The 23,050-nt window shown below is 44.7% G+C and overlaps 1 gene segment (V, D, J or C); it reads right to left on the reverse strand.

The window, feature by feature from the left end:
* Positions 1-526: 526 nt before the first annotated feature.
* LOC132402583 (Ig kappa chain V-IV region S107B-like) overlaps positions 527-23,050 on the reverse strand; it is a 40,759-nt gene continuing 18,235 nt past the window's right edge. The window contains 6 exon segments of the V gene segment in view: positions 527-2,430; positions 4,206-4,248; positions 4,339-4,383; positions 5,423-5,496; positions 5,662-5,781; positions 14,042-14,383. Coding sequence covers positions 2,402-2,430; positions 4,206-4,248; positions 4,339-4,383; positions 5,423-5,496; positions 5,662-5,781; positions 14,042-14,383 — 653 coding nt within the window.

Consider the following 23,050-nt stretch of genomic DNA (forward strand, 5'->3'; position numbering starts at 1 on the left):
CAATACCCAGAGCCTGGACTGACACCAACTTATCTACTGATATCTACTGTAAACCTACAGACTCTCACAGCTACCTGGACTATTCCTCTTCCCACCCTGTCTCTTGCAAAAAGGCCATCCCCTTCTCACAATTCCTCCATCTCTGCCACATCTTCTCTCAGGATGAGGCTTTTCTTTCCAGGACAAAGGAGATGTCTTCCTTTTTTAAGCAAAGGGGCTTCCCTTCGTCCACCATTAACTCTGCTCTCAAACGCATCTCTCCCATTTCCCGCACATTTGCCCTCACCCCATCCACCCGCCACCCCACTCGGGATAGGGTTCCGCTTGTCCTTACCTACCACCCCACCAGCCTCCAGGTCCAACATATAATTCTCCGTAACTTCCACCACCTCCAATGGGATCCCACTACCAAGCACATTTTTCCCTCCCCCCCTTTCTGCTTTCTGCAGGGATCGCTCCCTACGCAACTCCCTTGTCCACTCGTCCCCCCCATCCCTTCCCACCGATCTCCCTCCTGGCACTTATCCTTGTAAACGGAACAAGTGCTACACCTTCCCTTACACTTCCTCCCTCACCACCATTCAGGGCCCAGACAGTCCTTCCAGGTGAGGCGACACTTCACCTGTGAGTCGGCTGGTGTGGTATACTGCGTCCGGTGCTCCCGGTGTGGCCTTTTATATATTGGCGAGACCCAATACAGACTGGGAGACTGTTTTGTGGAACACCTATGTTCGGTCCACCAGAAATAGCAGGATCTTTTAATTCCACGTCCCATTCCCATTCTGATATGTCTATCCATGGCCTCCTCAATTGTCAAAATGAATTCAAACTCAGGTTGGAGGAACAACACCTTATATACCGGCTGGGTAGCCTCCAACCTAACGGCATGAACATTGACTTCTCTAACTTCTGTTAATGCCCCTCCTTCCCTTTTTACCCCATCCCTGACATATTTAGTTGTTTGTCTGTTTTCCATCTCCCCCTGGTGCTCCCCCCCACTTTCTTTCTCCTGAGGCCTCCCGTCCCATGATCCTTTCCCTTCTCCAGCTCCGTATCACTTTCACCAATCACCTTTCCATCTCTTAGCTTCATCCCACCCCCTCCAGTCTTCTCCCATCATTTCACATTTCCCCCTCGCCCCTCTACTTTCAAATCTCTTACTATCTTTCCTTTCAGTTAGTCCTGACAAAGGGTCTCGGCCCAAAATGTCGACATCGCTTCTCCCTATAGATGCTGCCTGGCCTGCTGTGTTCCACCGGCATTTTGTGTGTGTTGTTGTTTACTGCCCTATTGTCTTGTTTATTACTTATTGTAATGTCTACACTGTTTGTGCACTTTATGCAGTCCTGGGTAGGTCTGTAGTCTAGTGCAGTTTCTTTCTGTGTTGTTTTTTCCATAGTTCAGCCTAGCTTTTGTACTGTTTCATGTGACACCATGGTCCTGAAAAATGTAGTCTTATTTTTGCTATGTACTGTACCAGCAGTTACGGTCGAAATGACAATAAAAAGTGACTTGACTTGACTTGACTTGAAAGCTCACATGTTCCACAGGGTGGACATACAAATCCCTGAGAGGATGATGGGATTGAACTCTGAACTCCAACGTCACAAGCTGAAATAGCATCACACTAACCATTATCCAACCATGGTGCCCAAATATATTAATACATATAATATTATGTGGGGCACAGATAGATGCCAGTGTCTTTTTCCCACCGGTGAAATGTCTCATCCCAGAGGGCAGGCATTGAAAGTGAGAGAGGGTAATTTCAAAGGATAGATGAGGGGCAAGTTTCTGAAACAGAAAAGGGGGAGAGTCTGGAATTCACTGCCGGGGTGGTGGTGGTGGAGACAAATATGACAGAAATGTTCAAGAGGTCCTTGGATAGAGACATGAATTGGCAGGAAGTGGAAGGATATGGACATTGTGTGGGCTGAAATTACTAGTTTCACTGGTCATTTGATTGTGAATTTTAATTATTTTGACACATCAAGTCCAAAGGGTCTGTCCAGGGCAGTATTGTTCTGTGTCCAATGTTCAAAATGACATTGAAGGGAATGGAGGGATATGGATGATACACAGGAGGAGGACATTTAGTACAAATTGTCACCAAGATCAGCACAGCATTGTGGGCTGAATGGCCTGTCCAGTGATGAACTGTTCTATGTTCCAACAACTAGATCCTGATCACATTTCACACCCTCGATCTCAACCGCCCACCAGGATTGGTTTCCCCTAGAAACATCCCAAATACTGTCTCTGGTGAAGTTCTTGTCTCACACGTCAAATGAGTAGAATGTCTGGGCCTTAAACTTTTCCACGTCTGATGAGTGTGTCTGTGCAGAAATCCATCCGGGGCTCCTCCCCCAGCGGTGGTCACACAGACGATTCTCACTGTGGTTCAGCTGGTAGACGGTGGTTTATTGTCAGCTGTAACAAAAACAAGTTGTGTGAGATGAGCCGGTGAAGAATGGGAGAGTTAAACTGAGTGGCAGACACTGTCTGAGTGATTTTCCTGAGTCTCTGACCATCGGGGATTTGGGGTCTCAGGTTTGAATCTCCTCTGCTGGCCCTGAGCGTGAACCTGTGGCCAGGGAAAATGAATTGGACGGTACTGACCATCATCTCAGGTTACTGCTGGATGCAAGGTGCTGAGGGCAGAAGCACCCATGGGTGGGGAACTTGAGCAGCAACACAATGTTGCTGTTCTAATGCTGGACTCATATCAGGGGCCCTGAACAGACCATGCAAAGTGGATGTGGAGAACAGACCACTCAGTCCCTCCAATCTGTTCTGTCACTTCATCAGATAGTGGCCGATGGGTTTTAGCTCTAATCAACTTTCTCAGTACAAAACCAGTAAATTCTAGTTGGTTCCAATCAGGAATTCCCACCTGTGCTGAGAGAGGGTTGCACATCTCCATGGCAACACCAGTGTGTTTCCAAAGCAGCTGGGCTATGGTGATGTTGTACAGTTGCCGCACATTCTGGATTCCCCATGAGAACAAATGGTTTCTCTGCATCCATCAGAATGGACTCAATTGACATTGGCTAATCCTCTCGTATCACATTCTGGGTGGGATCTCCAGTACAGAGGAACACAAGGGGATCAATGAGGTCACACCTAGTTGTACCATTTTCTGGTGTGTGATCTCCAGTGTACAGGAACACAAGAGGCTACAGAGAGAACAGGGCTCATCCAGTTTCATCATGAGTACAACTCTTCCCACCACTGAGAACATCTACAAGAGAAGATGTCTCAGGGAGGTGCCATCCATCAGAGAACCCCACCATCCGGCCGTATCTTCCACTTAATGCTGTCTTCAGGTAGTAGGCACAGGAGCCTGAAGTTACACACATCGAGGTGCAACAACAGCTTCTTCCCCACTGCCATCAGGGTCTTGAACACACCTGGTTGCGGTTACTCTCCGTGCCATGTGGCCCTTTTTGGTGGCAAGATAGCCATTTTGTTAACATTCATCTGTTTTTCATAGGTCGAGTTGTCAGCTCAACACTCCACTGAGCATGGATGGGAAGTGTGCAAGGAACAAGCCAGATTCAAACCTGGGACCAATTGATTGAAGTCTGGTGTTGATGCCACTACACCATTGACCAGCATGAAGAAACTTGAACTTGAAAATTAACTCTTCTAAACTGTCTAAACTGAGAGCACTGCAATTCAATTGTGCAAATAGCTGGGAACATCGAACCCTGCCTCATCTCGCCAGTAGATCTGGTTCAGATGACACTGTGAGCGTGTTCAGGGATTGATGTCCTTTCCCTGAATTCTTCATGAGGAGTTACTGATGGATCCTGAAGAGGATGGGGAGTGTGAGTGGGAGGTTTGCCTCGGTCATCACCTTCCAAATTCCAATAACTCCTGTAACAGATTCTTTTGAAAATATCAGGGACAACACTTGCTCAGCCTTGAAACCAATGGAGGTGATGAACAACACTGGATCTTTTAGATACTCAGTTTTGCCAGGACTGTGAGGATGTGTGTACACGGCTGAGTGACCTGATTCAGTAAAAGGTGTGAATTCACACCCTGGTCCCATTGGTCATCAGACTGAGCACCCGCTGACCCATTACCTCACTGGGCTCATTGCTCACTGGGTGTTCCATCTAAAGACTTCTCCACATTCCCACCACTTCCACAGCAGTTGATATGGTTTAGTCACCCTGTCCAAAGATGTTGCTACGTACCTTGGAGATGACCGTAGATGGACTGAGTGGGACGTTGCAGAGCCTAGTAGAGAACACAGAAATGGTGTGAACAGCAGCTTGACAGCCCATGCTGTGGGAAAAGTTTCAATGTTCCAGAGGTGACCTTCCTTACCATGTAGGTGTTGTTTGAATCGACCCCCTGGTGACCTCCTGAAACCTACAACAGAACAATTGAACCATTACAAGGGTCTAAACATTGTCAACACTGGCTTTAAGATGAGAGGGGGAAGCTGAAAGGAAATGTGAAGGGCAAGTTACCTTCACACTACTCAGACAGACTCTCTCTCAGTCGCAAGGCTGAGAGGGACATCACTCATGCAACAAACAGGAGCAGGAAACCACTCGCTGTTTCGATGTTACAATCTGCTGTGTCAGTTGTCTGAGTCCATAGAATCAATGACCGACAGAGTGTGCTGGGGCGTTCTTCCATCAACAACGCACACCACCTGCTGTCTCTGTGTTTCTCTCAGTATCCCGCAACACTTTGGCAACATTGACCATTGGCAGCAAACCAAGAAAGGCTCCCATTTATTCCCACACTTTGCTTCCTGCCAGTCAGTCACTGCTTTCCTTACTCTGGCTCTCCTCTCAGCTATTCCCTTCTCCTCACCTGCCAGTCACCTCCCCATGTTGCCCTCTTCCCTGCTTTCCCCCAATAGTCTGCTCTCCTCTCCTATCAGATTCTTTGTTCTTCAGCCCTTTACCTTGCAACCTATCACCACCCAGCTTCTTTCTTCAGCCCCCTCCCCCAGCACCAATCTGAATCCACCTATCACTTTCTAGATTGTATTCCTACCCACCATCCCCGCAGCTTCTGATTCTGGCTTCTATGCCCATCCTTTCAAGACCTGACGAAGGGTTTTGGTCTGAAGCTCCAATCTTTCTATAGATGCTGCCTGACCTGTAGAGTTTCTCCAGCATTTTGTCTGTGTTGCTCAGGATTAGTTTCATGTAGCATTCGGGTTGGCACAGCCATGATGGGCAGAAGGGCCTGTTCCTGTGCTGTAGAGCTGTACGGTCTGTAGTCAATATCCAGGAACAGTTACACCACATAAAGTTGCAAATCATTCAGACATTGCAGAAATATTCAATGAACCACAATGTCACTGGGGAATATCCCTGATGTAAGAAGCCAAGAACATACCAGAGAGATCCCCACACAATTCTACTTATCAGAGAAAAGCATCAGAACTCACCGGGACACCCCTGGCCACGGAACCATTTTCATAAACTGCCCCTGGGCTCCGGTGATCAGTTGCTGTAGGTGGGTCTGTGAAATAGAGTATAAAGTATCATTAACATCCGTCTCAGAGCTGTGAGTCCCACATTGTGTCACAACACAACGACGGGCTCTTTCACAATCAGTCCCCAACCTTCACATTTTAATAACTCCACACAACAATCGGATCAGAATGAACCATTTAGTCACACGTACGGGACGGGTGGTTTCTAAACGCTCTGCGTCTGATGAGGAAAATGCCTCCAGTGACAGCGAGAACTCCCAGCACGACAACCACAATGATCCAGGCCAGGTACGATGGGGCTCGGGACATCTCTGCTTGAGGAACGGAAAGGAAATCACATCAGTGGGTAAACATCTGGGAAGCTCACTGTCAGTGTAGAAAGAATCCATTCGGCCCATCCTCCTGTGCCAGCTCTTTGAAAAAGGTGCTCACTAATCCCAGTCCCCTCATCCCCCAGAGTCCTGTGAAAAGTTCTTTACAAGCATTTACCCAATCCCTGAAGGAATGATGTTGTTCCAGCTGCTGCACCGACTGACCCAGTGGTGCAGTGGACTGAATAAAGCACAACCCTCAGAGACATCCTGTTCCCCGTTGCCCAATCCCTGAAGGAATGATGTTGTTCCAGCTGCTGCACCGACTGACCCAGTGGTGCAGTGGACTGAATAGAGCACAACCCTCAGAGACATCCTGTTCCCCGTTGCCATCTCACTGGAGACCAGAATTCCAGTAAGGTATCATTACTCTTGTACTCAAATCTGTCCCACAATAATGGACAAGGGAGTTTCTTTCCAAATCACCAGTTGTACCTGCTTGCTGGGTTTGATCTTTGTGTACAAGGCCACCCAGATTCCCCAGGACATGAACGTCCCTCAGCTTGTCTCTTTGTTTCTGTTTTTCTCCCCAAGAGAATGATCTCGCATTTGTCCACATGAAATTCCAACTGTCTTCACCTTGCACATTCACTCCTTGTGTCTACATCCCGAATGTCTCTGCACCCTCCTGACCAATCTCATTGCCACCAACTCTGCATCCCCAACAGGCTTGGATACACTTGGTCCCCTCATTGATACAGATTGTTAGAGCTGGGGCCCAGCCCTGATCCCAGTCACTACTGACAGTCTTCCAGCCAGACAATCACCCACTCTTCCCATTCCTTGTTCTCTGGACTATGCTCATTTCCATAGATGCTGTCTGGTCTGCTGAGTTCCTCCAGCATTTTGTGGAATTTGAACCTTCATCACCGGCATTGTAAGTCATTATGCTAATCACTACACTACCACGTTACATGATTGAAAGATTTACTAATGTTAATATAGACAACATCCACTTCTCAACCCTGCATTATCTTCATCACCTCCTCAGAAAACTCAGTCAAGCTGATGAGATGTGACACTCTGCAGTAATAGGTGACAGAATCACTGTGCACCACGTCTGTGACTGTCAGGGTGAAGCTGCTGTTGGACGTGTCTCTGTAAGACTGGAATCTCTCAGTGAAACCCCATCCCCACTCTGGGCTGCCTCCTGCCCTGTGTGTTAAACCCACTCCATGTCCTGCCTGGGTAGTTTCCGATACCAGTGGACATCAGTGTGTTCCAGCCTGGATTTGCTCATGGTACACCATAACCACGCCGTGTGACCCTCAGTGACACGCTGTATGCTCGGGGACTGGATAAGGACAGGAATGTCTGCACCTGTAAGGGAGAATATCGTCACTTCAAACACAGCTTGAGGCGTGTTTGGATGGAGTTGCTGTGTGGGGAATGTGGGCTTGAACAGTGTTCCTGAGACACAGAGGTGGAAAGAACAAGCCCTGTCTACAGAATGCCTCTGAAAGCCGAGGGTAGGAGACAAACACCCACTGCGTGTGGTAAGTGTTTTGAAGGTGCATCATGGTCTGGAGGAACATTGTGTCTTGAGCTTGTATACAGTATATGTTTTCTATCAAATCACAATAAACTTGAACTTGAACTATTACTAAGGCAAAGGTGCTTGTGATGCTGAAATCTATGAAATTAGATAAGTCCTCTGGACCACATGGTCAACACCCGAGAGTTTTGAAAATGGTGGCTGAAGTGAATGCAGAGGCATACTTTAATGATCTTTCAAGATTCACTGGATTCCGAAATGGTTCTGAAAGACTGTAAAATTGTAAATGTCACTCCATTTATTCCCACTCTTTGCCTCCTGCCAGTCAATCAATTCTTTACCCATGCTAGTGTCTTCCCTGTAATACCATGGGCTCTTATCTTGTAAAACAACCTCATGTGGACTTGTCAAAGGCCTTCTGAAAATCTGAGGGCTCAATATACATTGATTCTCCTTTCTCTACCCTGCCTGTTATTTCCTCAAAGAACTCGTCAGATTTGTCAGGCAGGATATCCCCTTAAAGAAACCGTGCTGACTTTACCCTATCTTATCATGTGCCTCCAAGTACGCCAAAACCTCGTCCTTAATAATGGGCTCCAACATCTTTCCAACCACTGAAGTCAAGCTAACTGACCTATAATTTCCTTTCTTTTGCTTCCCTCCCTTCTTAATGAGTGGAGTGACATTTTTGGGCCAAGAAAGAATGTTGTACCATTGGAGAGGGTCGAGAGGAAATTCCTGTGAGGAGTCACACACAAATTGTACTCTTCGCCATAAATGCTGCCTGTCCTGCTCAGTCCCTCCAGCATTTTGTGTGTGTAGCTCAGATTTCCAGCATCTGCAGATTTTCCCTTGTTTACGAGGGGTGATTGATTAGTTTGTGGCCTATGGTAGAAGGAGTCAATTCTAGAAAACCTAGCAATATTCGATTGTCTGAAACAGAAATACCACAAAAGTTATTAACTTTAAATTTTCTGTATAATTAATCAAAGACTTGAACTGCACATTGTTACGAACCCCGTAACTGGGTCACTTACCAGCAAAGATAGAGAGGTCCGGTGAAGTCTGATGGTACTATTTTTAACAGTATTTATTGATAAAAAGACACAAAATAGTATCAATGCAACCATACAGATAATATACGTCGTCAATACTAAATCTAAACGTGCGGGTATAATAATAATCAATAAGAAATAGCTCTATCGTTGTCTAGGGGATGATGTATTGTCTGATGGAAATATAAAAGTCACTGTTCGTTCGTTCAAGCTGCAGCGTTTTGGTTTGAGAGAAAGACGGGTTAAAACTTGCCCAGTCCTTTTACGATGTTAATCCGTCGAGTCGTTGGGAGTTGGGTTCCCCGTTGCTAGCTAAAAGCTGTTTTTCCATGGTAAAGGGCACCGGATCCAGGGCAAGTGGAACCGAATGCATGTGGCCTCCCCACCAGCTTCCACTATTACGGGATCGCTAGCATTTCTTCTGGTGCGTCTGAGGGGCTGTTCCCCCAGACCCTCTTTTATCCTGACTCACAGGGTCTCAGATGCCAATCAGGTTGGGGTGATGCAATCCCTCCCTCAACCAGCCCACTTTGCCTGAGGGCTTCCACGTAGCACAGTATTGCAATACACAAGTTTGTCTCCAAGAGACAATGGCTGTTTCCCGTAGCTTTATATCGCTGGGGGGAACAAGACATTCCGCACATCTCTCTCTAATTTCCTGGGTCTCTGGACCCAAATCAATAGTGATCTTGCGATTCTCACAAAGGAGGGGGCTACCCCGCACCCTTTGGCCCCTCAGAGCTGTGGTACATTCATAACAAGATGTAGGTAACGAGAGCTGTATAACTCATCTCCTTATACCTTAGGCCACTGACTTATCAATCAGCCCTCCTATGTCTACTGTTTACTATTTTCCATATTTGCTGCCTGGCCTGCTGAGTTCCTGCAGCATTTCGTGAATGTCAATTTTGACTTCCTGCATTTGAAGTTGTATTCAACCTTAGCTTTTTGGGAGAAGACAGAGAGTGGTAGTAGATGGTTGCTCTGACTGGAAGCCTGTGACTAGTGGGCCGAAACATGGCAGATGATATCCAATGCAGACAAGTGCAAGGTGTTACAATTCAGTTGAACCAAACAGGGTAGATCTTACATTGTGAACTTTGTGGTAGAACAAAGGGATCTGGGAATACAGGTCTGTAATTCATTGGAAGGCATCACAGGTAGTTTGGGTCATAAAGAAACCTTTTGGCACATTGGTATCCATAAATCAAAGTATTGAGTACAGGAGATGGCATGTTATGTTGAAGTTGTGTAAGATGTCAGTGAGGCATAATTTGGAGTATTGTGTGTAATTCCAGTTCCTTACCTGTAGGAAAGATGTAAATAAGTTTGAAAGAGTACAGAGAAAATTTTTAAGGATGTCATCAGGACTAGAAGACCTGAACTTCGAGGAAAGATTTAATGTGTTTGGTCTTCATTCCATAGAATGTAAAAGATTGAGGGAGATTTGATAGAGGTATACATAATTGTGGGGGGTATAGATAGGATAAATGCAAACATGCTTTTTCCTCCGAGGTTGGGTGGGACTGCCACTGGATGACATGGATTGAGGGTGTAAGGTGAAAAGTTTAAGGAAAACATGAGAGAAATGTCCTTCATTCAGAGCGTCGTGAGAGTGTAGAATGAGTTGCCAGTGCAAGAGGTGCATGCGAGTTCGATGTCAACATTTAAGAGAAGTTTGGATAGGTTTGGATGATTGGTGGTATGCAGAGACAAATAGGCTGAAGGCCTGTATCAGTGCTATATTTTCTATGACTTAGTGACTCTAATAATGTTGCTTCTGCCATTAATTGTATTCTCATACTTACTTTGAATTTAATGGCCGGTCTATTTCTTTTACACACATCATTTTATCCTCTTCTCCTGTCCACTTGCTCAGACTGTTTTTTTTTAATTGGTAATATCGTCCAGTTCTGACAACTCACACCCACAGGGAGAGCTCTCAGTAAGCTGGTTTATTATTGTCACACATACTGAGGAACAAAGAAAAACCTGTTCACCCACAAAATGATTCGCCAAGATTTTCTATATTATTCCAGAGTACTTGTCCTTTCCCACTTTTCCATTTCCCAACTGTTACCAGTTTACACTCCAGGGGAAACCATCCGACTCTCTGTTCTACTGGGGACATTACAGAACCCCCTGTGTCTGACAGTCATCGTGTGAAGGTTGGATACTGAGATGCTGTTATTGTCAGTGTAAACTGACGTTGACTTACCAGTTACATTGAGCTGCGTTCCTCCTCCGTAGATGTAATTCCACACACTGCAGTTGTACGCTGCAGTGTCACTAATAGATGTGTTGCTGATGGTCAGAATGTAACTGTTACTCACGCCATTCCTGTGAGACTGAAAACGGTCAGAGATACCCCCGGACCTGCTCACCGAGTCATTCACAAAGTGACTCAACACCCACTCGCTCTTGTTCCTAGGCCGCTGGTGGTACCAGTGGACATCGGTGACATTGACACTGGCGTTATACAAGGCACAGTGGAGCTGGACAGTTACTCCCTCTGGCACCTTGCTGACCGGTGGATACTGCACAAGGACGGGATCATCTGCGGGATCTGTGTGTTGGATATGGATATATTAATGTATATTTACAAGGCAGTATATTTCCCCCGCATTTGACAATTTCTAAAATTTAAATAAACGTTATCAACAAGAACAATTTTCAATCTCTTTACTGAAGTCAGTTATATCTGGTTGGTTCTGATGTTTTGGCTGCCCTACAGTCATGGGATCTGTTAAAAGATTGGAGAGAGTTCTGAAGACCATGTTGCATCAGTTGATAATATTTCTCCCTTTATCCCTGACCAGTCCTACCTTCTGTCTAGCCATTCTCCTGTTCCTCAGGTATGTGTAGAGTGTCTTGAGGGTTTCCTTATTCATAATCCCCAAGAATCCTTCCAGCTCTCCCAAGTCCCAACCGAAGATCCTTCTTTATAACTTTGAAGACCCCCATCTGATGTTTTACTTCATAAACTTTAAGTGTACATCCTTCTTCCTCTTGACCAGATGTTCCACTTCTCTTGTCAACCATGGTTCCTTCACCCTGCCCTCCTTTCCCTGACTCAGTGGGACAAAGCTATCCAGAACCCCATGGAAGTGGTTCCTAAACAACTTCCACATTTCTGTTCAGTGAGTGGTAGAATTATCAATAAGTTTGAATGAGGAGGGAGAATTAACACAAAAACTGAAGAAAAAGGAGTACGAGTTAGCCATCTAACCTACCAAACTCACTCTGCCATTCAATAAGATCATGGCTGATCTGGCCATGGACTCATCTTCACCTACCTGCTATTTCCCCATCACCTTTAATTCCCCTACTATTCCCACCACTCACTGTGTGAAGAAGCCTCCCCTAATGTTCCCTTTAAACTTATCCCTCTTAACCCTTAACCCATGAACTCTGGTGTTTTTCTCCCCTGGCCTCAGTGGAAGAAGGCTGCTTGCATTCACTCTATCTATACCCATCATAATTTTATACACCTCTATCAAATCTCCCCTCATTCTTCTACGCTCTAGGGAATAAAGTCCTAACCTATTCAACGTTTCTCTGTAACTCAGTTTCTCAAGTCCCAGCAACAACCTTGTAAACCTTCTCTGTGCCTTATTAATATACTACCTGTAATTAGGTGACCAAAACTGCACAAAATATTCCAAATTCGGTCTTCTCAATGTCTTATACAACCTCACCATTACATTCCAACTCATATACTCAATACTTTGATTTATAAAGGCCAATGTACCAAAAGCTCTCTTGATGACCCTATCTACTTGTGACACCACTTTTAGGGAATTATGTATCTGTACTCCCAGATCCCTCTGTTCTCCTGCACTCCTCAGTGTCCTACCATTTACCTTGTATGTTCTACCTTGGTTTGTCCTTTCAAAGTGCAATACCTCACTTGTCCGCATTAAACTCCATCTGCCATTTTTCAGTCCATTTCTCCAACTGGTCCAAGTCCCACTGCAAGCTTTGAAAACCTTCCTCGCTGTCCACTACACCTCCAATCTTTGTATCATCAGCAAATTTGCTGATCCAATTTGCCACATTATCATCCAGATCATTGATATAGATGACAAATAACAATGGACCCAGCACTGATCCCTGTGGCACACCACTAGTCACAGGCCTCCACTCAGAGTAGCAATCCTCACTACCACTCTCTGGCATCTTCCATTGAGCCAATGTCTAATCCAATTTACTACCTCTCCATGTATAAATAGCGACTGAATCTTCCTAAATAACCTCCCATGCGGGACCTTGTCAAAGGCCTTACGGAAGTCCATGTAGACAACATCCACTGCCTTCCCTTCATCCTCTTTCCTGGTAACTTCCTCGAAAAAATTTAATAGATTGTTTAAACATGACCTACCACACACAAAGCCATGCTGACTGGTTCTAATAAGTCCCTGTCAATCCAAATACTTGTTGATCCTATCACTTAGTATTCCTTCCAAAAATTTATCTACTACCGATGTCAAACTTACCGGCCTATAATTTCCTGGCTTACTTTTTGAGCCTTTTTTTGAACAACGGAACTACATGAGCTATCCTCCAATCCTCTGGCACCTGACTCGTGGATATCGACATTTTAAATATTTCTGCCAGGGCCCCTGCAATTTCAACACTAGTTTCCCTCAAGGTCCGAGGGAATACCTCATCAGGTCCTGGGGATTTATCTACTCTGATTTCCCTCAAGACAGCAAGCACCTCCTCCTCTTCAATCTGTATAAGTTCCATGACCTCCCTACTTGTTTGCCTTGTTTCCATAGATTCCATTCCAGTTTCCTTAGTAAATACAGATGCAAAAAAAACATTTAATATCTCTCCAGCCAAGACATTTAGTCAGGCACTTTTGTACAGTGCTGAGCTGTAATAATAATCATAAATTATTTATTGAGCACATTTCATACAGACAGATAGTTCAAAGCAATTTAAAAAGAGTGAAAGGGCAAACATGCAAATAAAATGAAAAAATAGAAATAAATATTAAAATTAAAGACAAAAACATACACGTAGCCCAGAGAACGTCACTGTGATTCTCTGACACCATCTTGCATCCAAGACCAAGTTGTTGCAGTCTTTCATTGATTCTACAATGGTGTTTATTCTGTTCTGGATTTATTGAGTATGCCCGCAAGAAAATGAATCACAGGTTTGAACATAGTGTCATATATGGACTTTGACAATAAATTTACTTTGATCTTTGAAGGTATGTTAATTGTGAAATAAGTAATTGGCAGTTAAAAGTGTTAACTGGTTTTACATCCCTTATTGTTTTAGGTTTTGAATTCCACAGGTTTGGAGCTTTTGGAAGAGGTGGTTTTGATTTAAGAGACGCTGACCTATGACTCCGAACTCTGAACATTTTCTCCTTTTCTCTCCTGTGATAACACACTCCACATTGAAATTGATTTTCAAATATCCAACTCGACACATAGAGCAGACGGTCAGTCACCATGTTGGTGCTCCCCACCCATGAGTTAGGGGCCACAGTGCTCTGGATCGTGTCCCAGTGACGGGGCTCCAGTATGACACTGTGTGTTCTTCACTACAATGTGCCCAGCCAGGGGAAGTGAGTGGTGGTGGAATAACTCCCAATGCAGGAACGCACTGCTGAATAAATAGAACTTGTACTCACTGGTTACGATGAGCTGGGTGCCTTTCCCATTTATGCTTCCCCACACTCTGCAGAAATAGAAGGCAGAATCATTGTGCACCAAGTCTGTGATCGACAGGGTGAAGCTGTTGTTGGACGTGTCTCTGTAAGACTGGAACCTCTCATTGAAACCCCATACCCTCGATGAGCTGCCATCTGCCTTGTGTGTTAAAACCACCTTGTCCTGCCCAGATAGTTTTTGATACCAGTGGAGGTCAGTCTTTTCCGGCCTGGCGTTGATCATGGTACACCATAACCATGCCGTGCGACCCTCAGTGACACGCTGTATGCTCGGGGACTGGATAAGGACAGGAACGTCTGCACCTGTAAGGGAGAATATCGTCACTTCAACCCCAGCTTGAAGCAGACATCTTTTATTATATGACCTCTTGTGAAGGTACAAACACTTTATTGCTTCTGATATTAATATTATGTTCCAGCTGTTTCCAAGTTTACAGAGTTCAGATGAGATCAAGGTTGGGTGATAAATATGTGCATCAAGTAATCACCACCCACTTCGAATTGAATGTGGAACAGTACAGAACTGGACAGGACATCTGGTCTTGATGTTGTGCCGACCTTGATGCTCATTTATGTTAAATATCCTCCTCCTATGTAACATTCATTTCCCTCCATTCCCTTTGTATTCACATGTCTATCTAAAATCCTCTTAAAGTCTAACAAACTCCCAGCTTCTCGACTGCCCAGTAACCTGTTCCAGGCAGATACAGTAGATTCTGGTTCATTGGGCTGTCGGTTAATCAGGGAGCTGTTCATTTGGGACATCCGATAAATAGCAAAGATGAATTGAGAAAATAGCCGGGATTCACTTTGTTTATTTGGGACACTATGTCACTTAATTGGGACAGGAGGTTGTTGCTGAACCGTTTCTAACGAGAGTCAGTAGCGTGCATTTGTAAGGCCGTTTCACAACACTGCTTTGAGTGAATAGTTTTTAAATAGCATCAAAGCACGTGTTTTTGTTCAAAATGTTGATAGTTGATGAGAAATAAGCAGTAAGACAATTCAGAACCCTTTTACTCATTGCCTATGTACAGTACATATAACCTCACCCCTCACATCACCTTTAAACTGTCCACTGCTCAAAACTTAAAACCATGTTTGCTGTTTGACATTTCTACCACGAGGGAGAACAACACGAGATTGACTGAGCTTTCCTTGTATTTCATTCCCTCTAATCCAGGCAGCATCCCAGAAAACCTTGTCTACAGTCTTTCCACAGTCTCCACATCCTCACTACAACAGGGCAATGGGAACTGTATGCAACACTCCAGGTGGATCAGAATAAAGATTTATACAGCTCCAACATGAATTGGAGTCAATTGCCTTCCTCACCCACCAACTAAGCCTGCAAGTTAACCTTCAGGGTTTTCTGCACAAGGACTCCCAATTCTCACAGCATCTTAAGATTGTAATATCTTAGATTTTTAAAAGATAATTGTCATGGTCCGGTCCATGAAATCTGCATTCCAGTTCACAGTCCGGTCCATGTTCCTTATTCCAGGTTTTCCAGGTTTTCCCCAGTTTCTGTTGAGGCAGCTGATTCTTGTTTGGACTGGCTTCATAAATAGCTTCAGGATACAGCTTCTGGCTGCTGGATTGATCCTGTCCAAATCCCCTGTCTGTATCCCTTCCCTCCCCCCCCACCCCCACCCCCACCCCCACCCCTACCCCTACCCCTACCCCTACCCCTACCCCTACCCCTACCCCTACCTCCACCCCTACCTCCACCCCCGCCCCTACCCCCGCCCCCACCCCCGCCCCCACCCCCACCCCCTCCCCCTCCCCCTCCCCCTCCCCCTCCCCCTCCCCCTCCCCCTCCCCCGCCTTGTCCCTGCCTGGAGCTCTGCCTTGCCTCACCTTGCCCCTGCCTGGAGCCCTGCCTCGCCTTGACTGAAGCCCAGCCTCGCATTGCCTGGAACTCTCCCTCACCTTGCCTCTGCCTTCAACTCTAGCCCTGCCTCATGTGCCTTGCCCAGCACAGTTCTACCTTGCCCAGCCTGGTGCTGAGGTTCCCTTGTCCAGGAGTCTCACATCCAATCTTGATGTCTCTCCCTTGACCAAGGCTTGGGTTCTCGTCATGTCCATGTGCCTTGCCCAGCACAGGAGTACCTTGCCCAGCCCGGTGCGGGAATTCCCTTGTCCTGTGCTGATGTTCCCTTGTCCCATCCAGGAGAATCTCGTCCTGTCTTGTGCCTCTCCTTGCCCTGTAGTCTTGTCTTGTCCTCACCTGGTTCTGGAGTCTGAGCCTGAGTCAAAACCCAGGTTCTGGGTCCTTGTCCAGTCTCTGGCTCGGAGTCCAAGCCCAGGCTTCTAGTTCCCAGTTCCATGTCCTGGTTCTGCTGTCCTTGTCAAGTCCTAGCCCAGGCAGGGAATCCTTGTCTCGCCTGTGGCATGTGTCATGTCCAGTGTCCTTTCTTCCCCATTTTCCTTGCTTCCTTCTCACACCTAATCCTGTTCCTGGTACTTCAGTGTCTGTGTCTTGCATTTGGGTCCACTCCCAATGCCCACCCTATGACAATAATTTCCATTGACACCACCACAATCATTCATGTGACCTCTTTCAGAACCCAGATGCATTTCCTCTGGTCTGGGTGACTTATATACCTTTATGTCTTTCAGCTTTTTGAGCACCTTCTCTCATGTAACAGTAGTTGAATTCACTTCTCTTCCCTTACACAGTACTACATTGGGCATACTGCTGGCATCTTCCACAGTGAAGACTGATGCAAAATACTCATTTAGTTCAGCAGCCATCTCCTTATCCCCATTATCATTTCTTCTGCATTTCTTCTCATTTCTTCTATAGGTGTCGCTGGACCTATATCCAGTATTTGAAAAAAAAACTTTTACTGTCCACTTTGATATTATTTGCTAGCTTACTTTCATATTTCATCTTTTCCTTTCTAATGATTTTTTACTTGCTCTCTGTAGGTTTTCAAAAACTTCCCAATCCTCTATCTTCCTACTAATTTTTGCTTTGTTTTATGACCTTCCTTTTTCTTTTACAATAGCTTTGACTTTCCTTGTCAGCCATAGTTGCACTATTTTACCATTTGAGTATTTCTTCATTTTGGGAATGCACCTGTCCTGCACCTCCCTCATTTTTTCCAGAAATGCACACCATTGCTGCTCTGCTGACCTCCCTGCCGCAGCTTCTTCCAACTTACTCTGGCCAACCCCTCTGGGAATACCACTGTAATTTCCCTTACTCCACTGAAATACTGCTAAGTCAGACTTTTCTTTCTCCCTATCAAAGTTCAAGTTGAACACAGTCATATTGTGATCACTGGCTCCTAAGGGTTCTTTTTGCCTTAAGATCCCTAATCACCTCCAGTTCATTACATAACACACATTCCAGTGTAGTTGATCTCCAATCCCCAAGTAGGCTCAACGACAAACTGCTGTAAAAAGCTATCTCTTAGGTATTCAACAAACCCACTCTCTTGAGCTCCATTGCTAATTTGATATTTCCAATTGACCTGCATGTTAAAATCTCCCATGACTACCATAACATTGCCCTTTTGACTCACATTTTCTATTTCCTGTTGTAACCTGTGGTCCACCTCCCAGCCACTGTTGGGAGGTCTGTATATAACTTCCATCAATGTCTTTTTACCCTTGTAGTTTCTTAACTCAATCCACAAGGATACGTTTTCTGATTCTGTGTCACATCTTTCTATTGATTTGATGCCATTCATTACCAGTAGAGCCACACCACCTCCTCTGCCTGCCTTCCTGTCCCTCTGATGTAACATGTAACCTTGGAGATTCAACTCCCAACTACAATCGTCCTTCAGCCACGATTCAGTGATGGCCACAACATCATACCTGGCAATCTGTAATATTGCAGCAAGATCAGCCTCCTTATTTCTTGTACTATGTGCATTTAGATACAAGGTAATCAAACCTTACAGAGAGATCCACATTAGATAGAAAAATGGGCTGGAAAATGGCCGATAAAATTTAATGCAGACAAGTGTGAGGTTTTGCACTTCAGTAGGACTGTCCAGGGTATGGCATTGAGGAGTCTTGTGGAAGAAAGTGATCTGGGAATACAGGTCCATAATTCATTGAAAGTGGCATCACAGGTTGATATGGTCGTAAAGAAAGCTTTTGGCACATTACAACCAGAGATCATGGATTAAGGGTGATAAGTGAAAAATTTAAGGGGAACATGAGGGAAAACTTCTTCGCTCAGAAGTTCATGAGCGTGTGGAATGAGCTGGCAGCACACATGGAGCTTTCAAGATAGATTTCAAGGTTTAAGAGATGTTTGCAGAGGTAAATGGATAGTATGGATATGGAGGTTTATGCTCCACGTGCAGGTCGTCAAGAATTAGCAGAGTCAAGAATAGTTTTGGCATAGACTAGATGGGCCTAATGGCCTCCTTTTTGGTACTTCTCTATAAATGTATAACTCTAATTGGATATAGAGCCACAGCATAATCTGTTGTCAGTTTTGACCTGAGGTTAAGTTAACTATTTTTCATAAGGTCTAGTGAATGTTGTATTCTCTACCTCAGAGACAGAGGTATGAGGAATGGGTGTGCTGATTTTAGGCAGGGATTTCCCAACCTTTTTATGCCACGGAGCCTTCCATTAACCAACAGGTCCGTGGACCCCGGTTAGGAACCCATGATTTAGGTCCTGTTGATATTAAGGAGGAAGAGTTGTCAGGTCTCTTGAGGAACATTAAGCTGGATAAGTTTCCAGGGACTGATGGCATCTGTCTCAGGTTATTGAGAGAGACAAAAGAGGAAATCTTTGTATCCTCTTTAGAGGATCCAATGGGACTGAAGAGAGGACAATTTGTTCCTCTTTTTAAGAAGGGCATCAGAGGAATACCCAGAAATTATAGGCTAATGAGCTTTACATTTGAGGAAGAGAAATGACTGGAGAAGATTCTTCGCAATGGGATCTTACATAGATTTAATAGAGACAGTCAGCATGATTTTACATAAGAATATATGAACATAGAAATATGAGCAGGAGGAGGCTATCTGGCCCATCGAGCCTGCTCGGCTATTCAATAAGATCATGGCTGATCTGGCCATGGACTCATCTCCACCTACCTGCCTTTTCCCCATAACCCTTAATTCTTCGACTATGCAAAAATCTATCCAACCTTGTCTTAAATATATTTACTTTGGTAGCCTTCACTGCTTCATTGGGCAGAGGATTCCACAGATTTTGTGTGGCTGAAGTCATGTGCCATAAATTGAGGCATTTTCCAAGAACACCTTTACCAGGAAATAACCTTACCCTTCCACACTTGCCATATTCTTTATGATATCATTAAAACTGGTCTGTTTCCAATTGAGAATCTCAACCCATGAACCAGACCTGCCCTTCTCCATAATTATCTTGAAACTAATGGAAATAAAATCACTAAATCCAAAGTGATCCCCACACACACCACTGCCACCTGCCTTGTCTCGTTCCCATCCAGACCATGCTCTTTTCTCACTGCTGCTATCAGGAAGGAGGTACAAGAGCCTCAGACCCACACCACCAGATTTAGGAACTGTTATCACCACTCAACCATCAGGCTCTTCAACCAGAGGGGATAACTTCAGTCAACTTCACTCACCCCATCACTGAACTGTTTCTACAACTTTCAAAGACTCTTCATCTTGTGATCTTGATATTTATTGTTTTCTCTTTTGTTTTTTTATCTTTTTGTATCTGCACAGTTTGTTGTATTTTGTTTGTCTTGTGTGTGATTTTTCAGTGATTGAATTGTGTTTATTTGTACTTACTGTGAATACGCACAGGAGAATGGATGCCAAGTTCATTTATGGTGACATGTATGTATAGTGATAAGAAATTTATTTTGAACTTCAATGAAAGATGCAGTATCACTCTCTCTCTCTCTCTCTCTCTCTCTCTCTCTCTCTCTCTCTCTCTCTCTCTCAGTGGAACCTCTATACATTGATGAAGAAAACTTTCCAGAACACATTTGACAAACTTTCTCATCCAGCCCTTTTACGGTATGGGATTCCCAGTCAATATGTGGAATATGTGGATATGTCAATATGTGGATATCATCTGCTATCACAATCTTGTGTTCTTGCAACAGTCTGCGATCTTGCTTCAAATATACTTCTGCATGACTGCAGGGAGATCAGACCTGGGAAATGAATGTACAAGGGTATTCATGCTATTGTAGGGACAGAAATGTGGGCAGAGGGGGTGGGGTGGCCCTGTTGGTAAGGAATGAGATTCAGTCCTTTGCAAGGGGGGACATAGGATCAGGAGAAGTAGTGTCTGTGTGGATAGAACTGAGGAACAGTAAAGGCAAAAGGACCCTAATGGGTGTTGTCTACAGGCCACCAAACAGTAGCATGGATATTGGGTGCAAGTTGAATAGAGAGTTAACATTGGCATGTGGCAAAGGAAATGTCGCAGTAGTTATGGGGGATTTCAACATGCAGATGGACTGGGAGAATCAGGTTGGTGCTGGACCCCAGGATAGGGAATTTGTAGAATGCCTACGGGATGCATTCTTGGAACAGCTTGTACAAGAGCCGACCAGGGACAAGGCTATTCTGGATTTAGTGTCATGTAATGAACAGGATTTGATAAGCGATCTTGAAGTAAAGAAGCCATTAGGAGGTAGTGATCATAATATGATAAGTTTTTATCTGCAATTTGAGAAGGATAAGGGCAGCTCGGAGGTGTCAGTGTTGCAGTTGAACAAATGAGACTATGGAGCCATGAGGGAGGAGCTGGCCAAAGTTAACTGGATGGATATCCTAGCAGAAAAGACAGCAAAGGCAGGAATTCTTGGGAATAATGCACAAGATGCAAAATCAGTTTATCCCCCGGAGAAGGAAGGATTCAAAGGGGGGGAAAGGGGCCACAGTGGTTGACAAAGGAAGTCAGAGATTGCATAGCATTATAAATAAAGAAGTATGACAGAGCTAAGGTGATTGGGTGGACAGATGATTGGGAAATTTTTCAGGAACAACAAAACTTAACTAAAAAGGCAATACGGGGAGAAAAAATGAGGTACGAACACAAGGTAGCCAGGAATATAAAGGAGGATAGCAAAAGCATTTTTAAGTATGTGAAAAGAAAGAAGATAGATAAGAACAATGTTGGGCCCTTGAAGAATGAATTGGGTGAAATTGTTATGGGAAACAGAGAAATGGCAGAAGAATTTAATAAGTACTTGAGATCTGTCTTCACTAAGGAAGACACAAGCAATCTCCCAGATGTATGGATGGGCCAAGGACATAGGGTAACAGAGGAAATGAAACAGATTGACATTAGGAAGGAAACGGTGTTGAGTAGCCTGATGGGACTGAAGGCTGACAAATCCCCAGGTCCAGATGGTCTGCATCCTAGGGTAATAAAGGAGGTGGGCCTGGAAATTGCAGATGCATTGGTAATCATTTTCCAATGTTCTTTAGATTCAGGATCAGTTCCTGAGGATTGGAGAATGGTTAATGTTATCCCACTTTTTAAGAAAGGAGGGAGGGAGAAAATAGAGAACTATCGACCTGTCAGCCTGACATCAGTGGTGGGGAAGATGCTAGAGTCCATTATTAAACATGAAATAGTGGCATATCTAGATAGCAGTGATAGGATTGGGCTGAGCCAGCATAGATTTACCAAGAGTAAATCATGCTTGACTAATCTATTGCAGATTTTCGAGGATGTAACCAGGAAGTTAGACAAGGGCAATCCAGTGGATGTAGTGTACCTCGATTTTCAGAAGGCATTTGATAAAGTCCCTCATAGGAGATTGGTGGGTAAAATCAAAGCTCATGGCACTGGGGGGAAGACATTGACATGGATAGAAAACTGATTGGCAGATAGAAAGCAAAGGGTTGCGGTGAATGGGTGTTTCTCGGAATGGCAGGTGGTGACTAGTGGGGTGCCACAGGGCTCGGTATTGGGGCCACAGCTGCTTACGATTTATGTCAATGATTTAATGAAGGCATTGAGAATAATATCAGCAAGTTTGCTGATGATACTAAGCTGAGTGGCAGTGTAACATGTGATGAGGATGTTAGGAGAATTCAGGGTGACCTGGGTGAGTGGGCAGATACTTGGCAGATGACGTTTAATGGGAATAATTGTGAGGTTATCCGGTTTGGGAGTAAGAACAGGAAGGCAGATTATTATCTGAATGGTGTAAAGTTAGATAAGGGAGAAATACAAAGAGATCTAGGAGTCCTTGTTCATCGGTCACTGAAGGTGAATCAGCAAGTGCAGCAGGCAGTGAAGAAGGCTAATGGAATGTTGGCCTTTATTACAAAGGGAATAGAGTACAAGAGCAAGGAAATCCTCTTGCATTTGTACAGGGCCCTGGTGAGACCACACCAGGAGTATTGTGTACAGTTTTGGTCTCCAGAATTAAGGAAGGACATCCTGGCTGTAGAGGAAGTGCAGCGTAGATTCACAAGGTTAATTCCTGGGATGTCCGGACTGTCTTACGCAGAGAGGTTAGAGAGACTGGGCTTGTACACGCTGGAATTAAGGAGATTGAGAGGGGATCTGATTGCAACATATAAGATTATTAAGCGATAGGACAAGATAGAGGCAGGAAATATGTTCCAGATGCTGGGAGAGTCCAGTACCAGAGGGCATGGTTTGAGAATAAAGAGTAGGTCATTTAGGACAGAGTTAAGGAAAAACCTTCTCCCAGAGAGTTGCAGGGGTCTGGAATGCACTGCCTCCGAAAACAGTGGAAGCCAATTCTCTGGATACTTTCAAGAAGGAGCTGGATAGGTACCTTATGGATAGGGGAATCAAGGGATATGTGGACAAGGCAGGAACTGGTTATTGATAGTAGATGATCAGCCATGATCTCAAAATTGCGGTGCAGGCTTGAATAGTCTACTTATGCACGCACCTATTGTCTATTGTCTAAATCCCTCTAACAATTGGGTGGTCTATAATATATTCTCATTAATGTGATCATTCATTTCCCATTTGTCTTTCCACCCATGTAGCCTA

This window comes from Hypanus sabinus, chromosome 12 (genome assembly GCF_030144855.1).
Source record: "Hypanus sabinus isolate sHypSab1 chromosome 12, sHypSab1.hap1, whole genome shotgun sequence".
Taxonomy (NCBI): domain Eukaryota; kingdom Metazoa; phylum Chordata; class Chondrichthyes; order Myliobatiformes; family Dasyatidae; genus Hypanus; species Hypanus sabinus.